Source organism: Neocloeon triangulifer, unplaced genomic scaffold, assembly GCF_031216515.1.
Source record: "Neocloeon triangulifer isolate White Clay Creek 2 clone unplaced genomic scaffold, ASM3121651v1 ptg000014l, whole genome shotgun sequence".
NCBI classification, from domain to species: domain Eukaryota; kingdom Metazoa; phylum Arthropoda; class Insecta; order Ephemeroptera; family Baetidae; genus Neocloeon; species Neocloeon triangulifer.
In genome coordinates, this window is record NW_026775556.1 from 14,918,309 (window position 1) to 14,933,887 (window position 15,579).

At 36.7% G+C, this 15,579-nt stretch overlaps 3 protein-coding genes across 3 annotated transcripts in view; 2 read left to right on the plus strand and 1 right to left on the minus strand.

Moving 5' to 3' along the window:
- LOC132199522 (protein sprint) overlaps window positions 1–15,579 on the plus strand; it is a 217,233-nt gene that overhangs the window by 47,758 nt on the left and 153,896 nt on the right. The gene's annotated exons all lie outside the window — the stretch shown is intronic.
- On the minus strand, window positions 4,076–10,427 carry LOC132200518 (beta-1,3-glucan-binding protein-like). The gene is made up of 5 exons (XM_059626032.1): window positions 10,075–10,427; window positions 5,751–5,870; window positions 5,568–5,695; window positions 5,313–5,508; window positions 4,076–4,914 (listed from the first exon to the last, which is right to left on the minus strand). The coding sequence occupies exons 1-5, from the start codon at window positions 10,350–10,352 to the stop codon at window positions 4,485–4,487; spliced, it is 1,152 nt and encodes a 383-aa protein (XP_059482015.1). The 5' UTR covers window positions 10,353–10,427; the 3' UTR covers window positions 4,076–4,484.
- LOC132200734 (uncharacterized) lies at window positions 13,892–14,948 on the plus strand. Its single transcript, XM_059626407.1, has 7 exons — window positions 13,892–14,003; window positions 14,056–14,122; window positions 14,189–14,244; window positions 14,310–14,345; window positions 14,402–14,519; window positions 14,569–14,633; window positions 14,691–14,948. The coding sequence occupies exons 1-7, from the start codon at window positions 13,941–13,943 to the stop codon at window positions 14,718–14,720; spliced, it is 435 nt and encodes a 144-aa protein (XP_059482390.1). The 5' UTR covers window positions 13,892–13,940; the 3' UTR covers window positions 14,721–14,948.

Consider the following 15,579-nt stretch of genomic DNA (forward strand, 5'->3'; position numbering starts at 1 on the left):
AACACTGCATTGCATACATTCAATCAATTTAGGTGAAGTGCGTGAAGCTAGTGTATGTTTTGGTGTCCACAATAATATTTGCTGGTTGGTGCCATCTATTTAATTTTTTTAGAAATTTTATTTAACATTGTATTTTTCGCGTTCAAACCTAATTTATGTTGTGAAACCAAAGTTTTAGAAAGTAAATTCATTCCAAAGTTTAGCTTTAAATTGTGTCAATACGACTCCAGTTTTTTTACCCCTTGTTAAGGGTGTAAGGTACTTTTCAAGTACACATACCTTAGAGAGATTCTCTCACTAATAATTTTATTTGTTAGTCTGTCCATAAATGAGGGAAAAGTATCGGAAATTTTTCTGAAGTAGTTTCATAAAAAGTCAATTAAGATTCTTATTTTAACCAAGATTGTTGGGAAGGCGCGTGCGAAACCAGTTGCCAAGGAAATTTCCCGCAAAAAGTAGCATTCGTCCTTCAAAAGCTTGCGCGACGTGGAGATTGGCGGCGAATGCCTGTTAAGTAGACTATTTGCTGCGCACTCGAGCCACAGCTGCAGCATGGTCTGCAGGCGGCGTGTGTTTTTTGCTGGTACCCATCCAGACCGACCGACAACTGCGTGTCATGGGCGGAGTTTGCCTTTGATACTCCTCCGGTTGACGAGTTGCGACCCCCTAGTTTTTCCTGAGAGCCGGTTCAGAAAAACCGACTTGGGAGTCCGTACCAAGCGTTTTGTTGGCGAGAGATATGCAACATCGCGAACGATCTCGCGATGGGATGTACCACCGTGTGATTTTAAAATGAGTTTGTTTTTGTTCTAAGTTCTAGAACTTGTGGCAAATTTAGCGTTCTCTTGTTTACCATCCATAAGCCGGGGCATATATATTGACTTTTTTTTAATTGAACCATTATTTATGCAGCATAATTCAACCAGGAATCGATTAAAATTTTTGAATGTGCCAAAATTTCTTCGACATCCATTCTCTATCGCGCTGCAGACCGCATTACTCTGAATCGATGTTGGCTGCTCGTGTTGAATAGGGGGAAGCCTGTGGATGCGTGGACAGTGGTCATTTGATAAAAAGCCAAGGGGAGACTACTATACTATTTCTGCTTCGTGCGTGTGTATTTTATGTGTTGCTTGCGCAGGAGGGGAGAACTTCTTTCCTCATAGCATGGCGCTCCTTTGATATGCTAACAATAAGCGAGAGAAGTTCTCCCCTGCCATCAGTTAATACGAATTTCATCCCTAAATTTGGCAAGAAAAATATCAATGATGGATAGGACTCGGTGGGACACGGGTATTGGAACAAAAACTTAAATTGATATTGACAACTAATTGTTATAAAGCAACAGTTCTCCAAGATTAAAGTTTAGTAACATTTTTCAGATACGTGGGTGTATATACTTTTTACAATGGCTCAAGAAAATTATTGATAGCAAAAGGCATCAGAATTACACAAAACTAGGAACTAGAAATATTTTGAAGTGCTCTATATTGTTTGAAAACGCATGAAACAGAATGTTGAACTTAAACCATTTAGATACTATACTTTCATGGAAGTTTTTTTCCAATTTTTATATTAATTTGATGATGAAATTGTTCCAAATAAGTAAAAGGTTAAATTCTATTCAAAATTGAATATTTCAAATGAAAATAGATCTATAAAGCACTAATTAAAGCCCTATATAATGTTTTCAACACACCATTTTTGTGCTCAAAACGAGATATCCTGCGAGCTGTTTGCGTTCAACATGGAATTCTAGTATGGTCGCTCTTTGTTAGCAACATGCGCTCAATCGGCGGTCGGTTACGTTGCGCACGCCGCTGGACCTCCTGCGAGTTCCTGAAATCCTGTTCTTGGCGATACTCCTGCTGACGCAACGTTGTGGGCATATCGCTGCGGGACGGCGTTCGTTTCGACATTGATTTCAATCTTCAGCCTCGTAATTTTGCCAAAGCAACAACGCGTATGCACCTATTCAAATTATGACGCTGCCCCTTAAAGTTCGACGTGTTAATGAGCGCCGGTTTTCTGGTTAGTGGCCTGTTTAACCGAAATCCGATATCGATTATTATCCCCTTTGACGGTAAAAATAGATGATTTCAGGCGGTGCGCAATCGATATGGCGATTCTCAAAATTCCGGGTTGGAAAATTATCGATGAAATTTTAATTATAAATTATTCCCTCGCCTTTTTTTTATAAAGTTTGTACCTTATTTTCCACCTAATTGACCACAAAATAAAGATGAAGTCGCTTGTCAAATATAATGCTTTACGTATATGCGATAAGTGTGAAACAAGAGGTTAAAGCATCGTAATTTTGATTTATTGGAAATGCTTTTTTTGCACCCTAATTGACCTACACAATTGAAATTATTAAATTATCTTGAGCCTTCAACAATTTTTTTGCAAAAAGAGTTATTCATTTAATTAAGGCAATCTTTTATGCCACAAGTATGCGTATGATGGAACTTGACGATGAGTTAAATTTGCAGTTAAAAAATTTTAGGTAATATGTGAAAAATTAACTTTCATCGTGGCTTTCAAGCATTATTAAGTTTTCCTTTTATTTTCAGTAAATAGAATAATTAAACAAAACATTTGAACTAAGCATAACGCTTAAAAGCACTTGAAATTTCATAAGTAATATTATCAGCTCTTATCATCTCAGTTCTAAAAGTTGTTTAAGTCTTATATTGTTCAACAAAGCTTAAGTAAAATTTTTTAAGTCAGGTTGAAATAAAAACAAATTCCGCGAAAAAAAACACAGAAGTTGGAAATGGGACTTATTGAATGATTGAAAAAAATGTTGAAGCAGGAATTTCCCACTTCCTCAAGGACGTCTTACTAGAAATAGTGTTTAATATAGGTCCTCAATTTATTTTAAATTTTAATATGGTAAATTTTAGCATGGACGTGTCAGACCTTCCTATCTTCATAAGTTGGAATCTCTGGCAATGAAGCGCGTTCTAACCTCCCATTGAGAGATTGCTGAAGCCAATGGCCACCGTGGAGCGGGGGCCGCCTCGGCGCATGTCGAGCCGCGCTCTCGCGGGTCGCGATCGCGCGGTCTTGCGCACCTCCTACCGATTCCTGCACGCCTGGCACGGTGTTCGCCAGTTTGAGCTGCTCGCAGGACCTGCTTAGCTCCCCGGCCTTGGCGGCTTAGGTGTTAGTGCTCGGGGGCCGCAGAGGATCAGCTTAAGGGCCGCCATCTTCCTGCCTTAATCCATGCACTCTGCCTTCGAAGCCCATCCGCTGCCAACCTATCCAACTTTAAGGCGGCCGACAAGCGCGTTTCTGCATTTAAGACCGTACAAAGTTCAAACTCTGGCACAAAATCAAGGCGTTCGCAGAATCTCAAACGGCCCAAGATCGGCAATCAGCATGCAAAGCCTAATTAGGATTCTTCATCTTTAAAGTTCATCAACCTTTGATGATCCAATTAATTGAACAAAAATCTAAAAATTTTTGTACATAAATCTGCTTGAAATTTTATAAACTTGTTATAGAGGGTTTGCAGTTTGACTGAAATTTAAGTTTGTCCAAAATGGAGGTTAGCCCGTAGGTCGTCCGCGAGCCGCGCTTCCGTTCTCCAGCCTAATGGCGGTGTTCATCGGAGCGGTGATTTCGCCCGCGGTTGGTACCAGTGCCGCTCGTAGCAACCTCCTAACGGCCCATGAAGTCCGGGCACAACGACTCGCGTTCATTCGCCCCAGCTATGCCCGAGACCGTATTCTGGCGTGAACCGACCAATCTCTCCGAGCATCGACAATGGCAGGCAAACCAACTCCGCAAGCGGCACATCCAGTCACCAGCCAATAATCGCTCCACTTTTCAAACTGCCTGTTTAAAAACAAGCTCGTAATTTGAATGAGGGCTCAATCTACGTGTGGCCAGTCTGTATTATGATGGAAGCAATTTTGCAAAAATTTGGCTCTTTGCTGGCGTTATTTTAAGCGGAAACACGTGCAAATCTGTGCACCAAATCCAAATGGGCGTGGAAAGTATGATTGAGCTGCTAAATTGATTATTAAATGTATGAAAATATAAACTATGCACTAGATTTTTTTATTTTTGCAAAAATACGAGTTTATTAAAAATATAAACACAAACAAATTCACAACAAAAAAATAAGCATATTTTGAAATTTCAAAATTAAAACTTGTGACTAGAACTTGCAAAAATCAATCTGCTTTTCATCCCTTAGTAACGTGAAATTTTTTAAACATGTAATAAAAATGAAGAAAAACAATATAATATAATACATAATTTAAAGTCATATAAAATTATTAAAATTCTAATTGCTAAATGGAAGGCACTACTAAACTTGTACTTTTGTCTAGCACCGTGCTGTATGTTATGCAACCAGTGGATCAGATTTGCCAGGCAGGTTGCATATGTTTCAATTACCTGCCGGTTTGATGCCTTTAAACGAATCAAGATTTCATTTCAACTGCATAAATCTCTGGTAAATTTAGTTTCTTTTACTCTCCATTGATCCACTTGTAAACCCTGATATAATCAACCCTGAGTGCCGAATCTTTGGGATCCCAGGTTGGGTACCACAGCTTTCGTCGCTCCCAGAAATCTCTCATTGGGTGCTTCGAGCTCAAATACCACGGTCGGGGATAGGCCTCGTTCTTGAAGTTTTCGGGGAAGAATGTGCCACCGACGGCCACGTTCAGGACGAAGAAGAACTCTCGGTCAAAGGGCGCCAGGTATTCACCGTTCTCCCAAATGTTGCGGCCGCCAGGGTCTTTGTCAAATCCGCCAATAGCCCAGAAACCGCCTGAGGGTGGCGTGACACTTCCAATAATTTCATCGTCCACAGTAAAAGTAATTGAGTTTCTTGTCCATTCCATTCCAAACAAGTGGAAGTCGTCTGAAAAATCCCGACCGCTTCCTTCGAGGGTCCTTCGAATATAGTAAATAATAATTAATTTCCTTAAGTATATTGCTAATTTCATGGATATTTATGTCAATAATCTTTTATATTAGTTTAAAAGCGGCACATAAATGCCATACTCGTATAAATCAATTTAATTAACTAAAATGCTAGTGAAATGCACGGAGAAAAATTATATTTATAACTTAACTAATTTACCAACTCAAAAAAAAAAATGAATAAATGATATTTATGCTGAGATAAAAATTATAATTAAATAATTTTAAATATGTAAACAAGTAGTTAATATTATAATAATTTAACTATTTAAAATAAAATTTATATTATCATAATACAAATTAACTAAAAAAGGAAGTATTCTTGTAAAATTATATAAAAAAATATTATAAATTTTAATTTTTTATACATTTCCCAATGGGTTGGTCTCCAGGTGTTGTAAGTAGCGTTTGGGCCATAGTGCAGAGTCGAACCCATCCTGTCCACTCCAACAGAAACTCCTTTCGAGTTGAACAGCCGTTTGTTTCCTCGCGCCTCAACCAAGTCAATTTCTCCTGACGACGGCCACCAGCCGTAGTAATTTTCGACTGGCTTCATCCAAATAGCTGCGTGCGATTTTAAATTATAGATGATTAATTAGACCAATTTTGAGAGGTATACGCACCAGGCCACAGCCAATCGCCTTGCGGAAGTTTCGCTCGCACCTCAACTCTTCCGTACCGGAAACCGAACGACTTTTGCGTGCGGATCCGAGCCGACTGAATTGGCAAAACAATGTCCGGGCTGGAAGTTCTGGAGAAATTAAACTTAAACAAATTTCTCTTGACCACGAATAATATATGCTTACGATTCGCACGGTTTCTGGTTGCAGCCTGGATAGGAAAGCGTCCCATTGTAGAGAAATTCCTCGCCATACTCATCAGCGGTCAATGTGGGCACAATGTGGAGAATTCCGTCCTCAACGTAGCTGCAATTATCATAATTAATTGAGTGCATTGTTTGTTTTCTCTCATAAACGCGTACACGATTTTATATCAAATTATTTAGCACAAGCAAACATGCTTTGATATGTTTGTGAAGTGAGAATTGATCCGTTATCTACTTTGTGGAGAAGACGTGAGAGATCCGTTTTTTGCCATATTTACCACCGCTAAGAGTTTATGTTTGCATTTGATAATTGCGGAAATTAATTTTATGTGTTTGTCAAGTCAGAGACGCACTCTCCTCTGAACCGTTATAGGAGCAACTTTGCTGAGAGACGTGAATAAAAAATATATTAAAAGCTCGATTTGCAATCAAGAATTATTATTATGGTAAGAAGCTCCAAGAAATTAACTCCTCGTAATATTTTCAATTAAAATAGCTGCATGTCAGCAAAGCTCTAATTTACGATTATTCTGTGTGATTTTTAGTATAATTACTCAATAAAATCTACTAATTTCGCGTAACAAATAATTCAAAAAATTAAATAATGTGTATCTAAAATTGACAAATTATTTGTAATTTATTATTGGTTTATTCAAATTCTCTTTCTGTAATTCACACGTGTAATTTATAAAGATAGAGAGGAGTAGGGTCGGGACAATAAAATGAATAATTTATTATAATTATTTACCATAACGTATGGTGCATTTGCAAAGCAAATATTTGCCAACGATTAGCCTCATTAGAGTTCATCACACCTTGAGGTAATCAGCGACATTTCTTGCATTATTAATTATTTAAGTCAATTATCTAGACATTGATCTAGAGCAATTCAACTATTTGCCAACGATTAGTCTCAATGGAGTTCATCACACTGAATTGAATTATTATTTATTCTTGTCGGTCTATTATACACCTTGAAGTAATCAGCGACACTTCTTGCGTTCTTATTCTTAGTCAATTATCTAGACATTGATAGTGCATGAATATTCCACATCCATTAAATTTGCATTTGAAAGGTTGATTAAATGCAAACAAGTGCGGATCGCAGTGCAATTTTAAGTCTAACGCAATCAACGCTCGCGCCAATTATCATATCTCGGCGGAGACAAAAGTGAAATTGCCGGCGCCTCTCGCGGTATAATTGTATTAATAAAGGTAAACGTTTGCCCGCTCGTGAGCCTGTAATATATAGAGTGACAGGCAGACTACACATATCCTCCTCGCTTGCAGTAAAAGTAAAAGTTGAAATATTATCATATTTGCTTACAAGCGGCTTTGCCGATGATTGGAATTAAGCGGCGAGTTGATTTACTGCTGCACGCCTCCTGTCGCGACTAATCGATCAAGTGCGCATAAATTGTTGCAGCTCATGACTTTGTCTCTTCTCTACGATATCAAGAAGAAATTGCCTTTCGTATAAGAGGTTAATTCTTTAAAAAGTAAAAATGCTTAAGCGCATTCATATTCAATTGCATTTAGTGAAAGTAAATTTAGTAGTAAGACTGAATATCAGGATATATGTGTATTAAATAAGTAGCAATGAGAGGTAAATAGTTAAATCTTAAACTATAAGACTCGACCATTTAAATGATTTTTAAATTTTTGTTTAGTTTCAAATTTTACCTCAAGATATTTAATTACTTTTTTTGTAAGTCTTATTGTGAATCTGGATTACCAGTTATATCAGTTTATTAAAAAAAAATCTCGTAAATTGAATAATATAAATTTAAGTAAATTAATAATTATTTGCAGAATTGTTTTTATTAAATTAACAATAGCTTTTCTATAACAATTTATTTATATTTATATTAGAATAATTTTGAAAATATATTCAAATTTATACAATTTATTCTTATTGTTAGTTGTAAATGGTTTTGACTTTTGACTATGTACTTAGTTTTGGGCAGAGTACATACTGACTTCTGCGCCGTGTGTTTTTGCCATTTCCACTTAACAACTAATTAAGAAAAAACAATATCAATCTGCAATTTCCCCTGAAGTATTTTTTTCACGCCAGAATCCCAATTAGAAACTTAACATCAGAATGCTTCTTTGAGTCTTTTATTACTTCTACGCGTGTTTTTTTTTTGCATCTCTACTTGTGCAGTCTGCGGCTCCATTCTCTCTATACTTGTCTGTCGCCTGCTGATCAATCAAACGCACCGCTATAGAAAGTGCACGCTCGCGATAATTAGCCTTTTCTGTATAATATGTATGAAATGCGAGAAGAATGCGTCTGTCCATTTTATATACTTTGCTTGCTTTCACTGATTTATGCAAATCAGGCTGCGGAAAATTTCTTCGTTTTCTGCGAACCTGCGCTGCAATCTCAGGACGGAGGATTACGAGGCATTGTTTGCTTGCGGCTCGCCATTTCTCGCGGCTTTGCGGCTTGTTCCCAATGCAAAATAAGCTCTTAAGCTGCCTTCAAGGGATCTGTTTATGTCTAACGAGTGGAAAAAGACGCACAATTTATCGCTCGTGCGGACGGCTTTGACCTTCAGATAAGAATTTTTTGTTGTTATCACAAATATGGCTTGCGAAAAAATAGGAAACAAAAATATTTAGTTCAAAAAAGAAATGTTTATTTGACAAAGAAAACTTAATTTTATATTTAAAAAAAATTCTCAAAAAATTAATTAAATAAAACTTTATTTTTTTTTTAATAGGCATGAGTACAGCATGACTATAAAATTAACACATTTCTCATTTTAAAATTGTTAAAATATTTTTTATTTTCCTGGTCTCATGAATATTTTGCTTAATCCCTATAATCCCTAAGTTAATCCCTAAGTTTGCGAAAATAAAAACAAATTCATTTATCATAGATTCAAAACGTTGCAAATTATCTCACAGAGAACAAAATTGGTGTAACCTTGATTACGTAAATGGGAAAAAATCCACAGGCGATTCCGTGATTTTCGAGAGCAAGAACTGGCTCGAATCCGGTATATGAACATAATTTGTAACAGCAAACATCGTGCCAAGATGAAAAGAAACACGTCAAGATCCTAATTACCACCATCGAGAGATCGACCTACGAAAGGGCATGGAAGGAAATATGCGAAATCTGCAAGCGGCATATCACGACCATATGAAAAAGATGATTAAAGAATCGTGCATGCGAGTTGGTCAATGCCCGCGCGCTGATGCCGGGAGGAAAGATGGGCGTTTGTTTTAAATAAAGGCTCACATCACTTTGCTGGATGGAAGGTCACTGTGAGCCCAATGCCAAGGTCTTTCACTTTTGATCGGCCGCTTAGCAGCAGACACATTGCTAATTTGACCGGGCATCGCCTTCTTCCATTTTTTTTTTTACGCAAATTAATCAAATGATATATATTTGATAAAATATTTAAAATTTGGAAGCGCAAAAAAGCAGGAATATTGAGTTTTAAAATATAATTATATATTTGCATAAATTTAATACGCTAGAATGGAATTACTGTGTCAAAAGTGAGATTCGACACTTTCGCATGTGACACTTTTGGGGCATTGTTGATTCAACAATCAACACAAAATTTAAAAAGTGACTTCAAATATGCAGGTCAGGGATGCGTTAAACCTCTATGTTGACTCTAAAAATCTATGTGAAGGACAACTTTGGAAACTGAAAAAATTTTTTGATAAAGTTGAATTAAATTATGTCGAAAAGTCCGTTTTAAGAATTTTTTTTGTACGTCACAAGCATTATTTTTTCAAATTACTGATATGGTTGGGCTAGGTAAGCTTATTTCTAATTTAAATGATTTTTTTGATAATAGTCAAAGTTTTCCAGCAGTGTGGAAAAGGTGGAAAAGCATCACAGTTTGGCATGGTTTTCCGCTATACTGAATATTACATATGGAAATGAGAGCGTCACATATCCGGTAAACAAAAATGTCCAGCTGTATTAAAATTTGCAAACTATGCTGGCGAATCAAGTGACCTCAAAACAAAGCATTATTATACATGACAAAAATTTGCTTGTATAGTTTGGAATGAAATAAATTGGATGATAATTAATTTTTCCTAAATATTTAGGTCTAACAGGATTATTAAAAAAATAATAATAATAAATAAAATTTCATGGTTTGTAAAACTTTACTAGCAAAAAAATAATATAGGCAAAGAGTCATTTAAAAAAATTAACTATTAATTTCAATAATTAACAAAAGACAAAAAAAAAATGGAATTAAATTGTTGACTACAAACGTCAACTAAATTGAAATCTGTCTGGAAAAAAAATTAAAAAGAAAAAATACCTGTTCCGCCTGTCATTTCTGTAGTACTGGAACTCCTTGTTGCCGCCGCGCCAGCCGGTCACCATGTGATCCCAGACGCTGAGATCGAGTTGGTCAAAGTTCTCTTCCCAGATGAGTTTCTCCTGGGGCGCGTCAGGGTACAGGTCGTCCTTGTGAGGGTTGAGTTTGCGCGAAGAGACGCCCGTGGAGGAATTGCCTCGTCGGCGGCCAATGCTGGGCACGGCCTCGGCGGAGGCGGCCAAGAGCAGCAAGAGGCAGCTGAGTCTTCGAGGGAGCATGGCGAAGGACTGAGGAAGGCACCTGCCCACCGGTGCGCTGATATACGCCTGACGGCGCTGTTGCCGGCCGCAGGAGGATGGATGGAGCGGCTCCTACCGGTCGCTCCGACCGACGGGAATTACACATTATGTATCTGCAGCCAGCGCCCAGCAGTCTGACCCTGCGATAATTACCAACTGCCAAGAGGAATGCGTGAGGTGCCCAGTGGCGGACCTGCTTGCCGAGTGGGGGGAGCCAGGGGGCGCCTCGCGGTTTTTGCGACCTGCCAAATCACTGGGCGCTCTTCTTCAGGGAATTCCAAATTAAAGTTCAACTTCTTCAATTCTCAAATAGCCCGTTTTTTTTATAATTACATGCGGGCTTCTTTACAAATTAAGTATTAAGGTGCTTTTTAATAATTAAAAAAAGTTTTAAAGGTAAAGTTTCATTATTGATTTATATTGATTTATATAATTAGAAAATTACTGCCTAATTACATAATTCATACTTAAAACATTTAAATTACAAAATTTAATCATGAAAAAGTAGTAAAAATTATGTGATTTCAAAAAACCTATTAATTTAGATTTTACTACATTCTTTGTTTACTTAAATTTTATAAGTGTTTTTAATTTTACTTTTAATGTAATATGAATAAAATGTGCAATATTTATATGTGTATTAAGCGTATTTCTTGTAAATAAATACATTTTAAATCCTGGCTTGTCTCTCATCTATAGTGTTAATAGGAAAAGTATATTACTATATCTATAATATGAGTAACTCATTTGGACATACACTTTACATTTCACTATTAATATATTTAAGAGTTAAAAATATGAAAATTTAATTAATTTTTAAAAGAATTCATGATGCTCTAAAATAGTAGTCTTTAGCCACAAAATGGGCAAAAACAATGCTCTATTATGAAAAATATTTAATTTTAATTATATTAATTCAGAATATTGAAATTCCTCCCTGCCAGACTCCCATTGAAACCCTCTTTTTGCTTCTCTCAATATGAAGTCGTTCATTTCTCAAAATGATTCTCTTGCCTTTAATAAGTGCGCCCATTTATGCATGATATTTTACATCATTACGCACGACCAAGTGAGTGACGCAATCGTGGATGAATTATAAATAAAAGATCACCATGCACCTGCACGGTTTGGGATCAGGATCAAAAAAGCAATCATTCATCAATTGAATATGTGCACAGCGGCAATTAACTGTCGAGTCTGGTTCGAGCAGGATTCGTCAGAGATGAGCGCAGAAATCCCCTGAGCGTTGGCAGCGGAATGAGATGATGGAGAGATGACCGACCAAAAGAGAATGCAACAAACACGGATGGAGCAAACGTGAAACGCCACTGGCGAACCGGCGTTATTGAAATCTGCTTATTTGCAACCAGGAAGCTGTCTGGCTTTGGGCTCAATGTGCGCAATAATGGGGAATTACAATTTTTACAATTCATTTTTTTACAAACAGGTATAAAGGGAAAATGACGATAAACCTTGAATAATAATATGCAAAGTCAAAATAAAATCGGATAATTATTTGAGTATTAAAAGTAACTCAATTTTACAAGTGGTTCTTTAATTGATGAAATATAATAAACAAGTTTTGGATTTTTCCTCAGATTGATTGAATAATTCAAAAACATTTGTGTAAACGTAGATCAGTTTTACAATTAAAATACTTATTATTCCTAAGTCTTCTCAGAAGAAATTGAAAAGCAATGAATAATACGGTGATAAATAATAAGATTTAGAGATTTAGCTGAACCACACAATATCACATCTAATTTCAGAGGGGTGGGGGGTGGGAGCTAAAATTTATAAATAAATAATAATATCATAATTCTACACTATTTTACAATACAAATACAAATATTATTTTTTCTTATGTTTTCAGTAATTTTATCAAGCTTCGGAAAGTGCTCTAAATATGTACTCTTGCAATCTGATAAAAACTCACCTTGAAGCGAAATTGACCGCGCACTGACTTGTTTCAGTTATTCCATATTCTACTTGCGAGTTCATGACTCATCAGCCAACACACTTTAAAAGTGCGACATTCACAAATCGCAGGCAATAAAGCAAATCGCGCGCGACTTTAATTGTTGGCGGCCGGCGGCGGCATCCAAATTCGCACGCGGCCGCAGTGCAAATATTATACATTCTGAGCAGAGTGTGTTTGAGCAGCGGTCGCTCAAAGTCTTTTGATTAACTGTTTTCGCGAGAGCACAGTTAATTACGTTGATTTTCGGCCGGCCATGTCGTGACCACTCGCTAATTTTATTCACTGCACATTTTGCACTTTTCTTTTGGCCTGCTGCTGTGTTTACCTTCTAATGCCGCTCGGGCCCACGCGATCCGCATTTTCAATTAGTTCTAGGGAAGATTGCTATTTTTAGATATTCCACGTCGCCACACTGGAGTTGTTTTGCGTTGTTGAAAGTAAGCCGATATATTCATTTTTTGCAAGATCTATTTTGCAACGGCTAATTATTGCTCGTGATATCAACAACACCTTTTTGCGCTGCGAAAATGTTGATTAGTCGCCGCCGTCCATGCATATTAATTCTGCGAGCAGTCCACTGATTCGGTAATAGCTACGACTAGTTGGTATGCTAGACAAGCTTTTCTATCAAGGATCTATACGACCTGGTCGAAAGTGAAGGAGTGCGTGTTTGACAGAGAATCAACAATGGCACCCGCGGAAAACACTTTTCCTGTCAGAGGTGCTTAAAGATAAACTATGAATTTTGATTTGTATCCACATTGTCTACAAGAATGTCTAGCCTAGAACATTCTGTTGAGACTAGGCAACAAATAAATGGCTTTAAATTTTATTATCTTTATTTTTTTTTAATTTTTATCAAAAGATCTAGAAATTATTTGAAATTATGGAACTTAAGGTATTTTTGTTTTATTTAACTTGTTAGCGTGGATTGTTTATTATAATTATGGTCTTTAATCATAAGATTAGATTGGAAGTTAATAATCGTTAGTTCTAAAAATAAAAACAATAAATTATTTTGGTTTAAAACCATTCAAGCTTTGAATTTTTCGGCTTCTAACTAGATGCAATAATAAAGAGCTTTATAATGAAAATATATAATATTGAAAGATAAACGAAGAGTAAAAAAATTTTTTGTAAGTAAAATTAATGAAATAATTTTTAGTTTTTGCAGAAAATTTAAAAAGTTTTTTCAAAACTGTGCCGCAGAGCGCGCGAGTCAAGAGGGTTGCCTAAGCTGGAGTGCCACGCCACCAATGCTCAGTGTGTGAACGCTCTCCTTGCCTGTTCCGATCACAGAGCGCGTCCGCTACTTTTTCCAACAATTCCGTCGGCTTCCGCTCCATTCAAACTGCAAACCTATTTCACTCGCACATTTTGCATAATGCTCAGCTGCATTCACTGAATTAAGCACAAGTCCTGCAAAATGACCTTCCGCACATATCCAATTTTATGCAATTTTCTATTATTTGCCAAATGCGTTTCCTGCCAATTTTCCAATAAAAAGTATAAATACGCTCGTTTTGCAAAAGCAAATTCACTTTCAGTTTTGAGCTTCAACTGCTAACTGACAGCTCTGCCGAATCATGAACAAATTCGCTTTTGGTACCATTCTGGTTTTGGCATTCGCCTCTTACGCTCTAGCCGGGGTAAGCAGCACAATTGCTTTTCTTCTTTCAAATGAATAATATTTGTATTCAGGAGGATTGCATGAAGAAAATCGATGCTTTGAAAACAAAGTGCCAAGCGGATCTGAAGTTGTCAAACGGTATAATTTTTTTGACGAATACTATTAATGAAGATAATACAAGTCTTTGTTTCTAAATTTATTTAGATGATGTTCAAGCCATGTTTAAAGGAGACCCTTCCACGTTCACAAACGGAACTCAAGTAATTTATCAATGATCAAAATTGTTTGTTTAGATAATATTATTATTCTATAAAAAAAAATCAAGTGCCTCATCAGTTGCATTGCTGAAAATATGGGAGTGGTATGCTTTATTAAAAAATCATCGTTTAAAATTTTCATATTTTTGTGTGTGCCCAGTACAAGGATGGAAAGGTTATTGAAAGCGCAGTACTGAACATTATGAGTGAGCACTGGAAGGAGAAGCCAGAAGACAAAGAAAGAGACTTAGCCATCATGAAGGAATGCAAAGACATCTGTAAAAAACATCATTCAAATCTTATCAAAACTCATTTTTAATCTTTTAGCTGAAAAATGTCCATGCATGACAGCTACAAAAATTTTAATCTGCGTAAAAAATGTTTCAGCAAAGGTATGATTATACATTTTTATTCACTTTGCTCTTATTAACGTTTGAATTTATAATTAGTTCACGTCAGGAAAATTGCAGAAGTCCTAAGCTTTGGAAAATGGAGTTGCACGGAAGCGAAGTTTTACTATAAAAATTTAGAAATCTGCAATTCATGTTAAAATTTCCCCCCTTTGATGATAAGTACTTTGAAAATTGGTCCAGTGCTTTTTATGTAGATTTGGTTTTGCACTCGATCGAGTGTAAAATCCCTCATGGTTGCAGCAGCTCTGTACTCTTTCTGTGCAAATAAAACATTTCCTTTCCTCAAAGCAAACATAAAAAAATGATGTAGTTTGACTGTTCGTCTGTATCTTTTCCGTTACTCCTTGAGAGAAAAAAATCGCTCAGATTGCCCCGAGGTATTTCGCAGAATCGGGAAATCTTTTGCTCGCGGCTTGCGTGTAATGATATTCGTTCTGCAAACAGGCAAGGAAAAATTTTATTGATCATTACTTGGAAAATACGAGCATTAAAGCAGCAGCAGGGGAGCTTTTGAGAGAAAAATGAGGGGAGCTTCTGGAAAGGGGTGCTTTGTAGTTGGGAAATTCATTCAAGATTTCACGGCGAGATCATCCAGTGTAAGAATTAGGTTGGCAAGAAGTGTCAAAAGAAAAGGCAAACAGACCGGCGTCATTAAGGAATTCGCTCTCTTTCGCTCTCCAACCCAAAGAAACGAGGCTTGTTAAAAAGGGGGTTTGAACGCAACTTCTCACGGGCAATGTCACAGAAATTTTTAACAAGCATGGAGAGCTGGTTTTTGGCGGGGGTAATGAGGTGGATGAAAATAATTCGCGATTTTATCAAAAAAGCAGAGATCCATTTTATAGAAGCTTTTAATGCGAAAAGTTTGAAATAAATTTGTAACTTCAAATTTTGCAATCAAGTATAAATTTCCTCGTTTATCTAT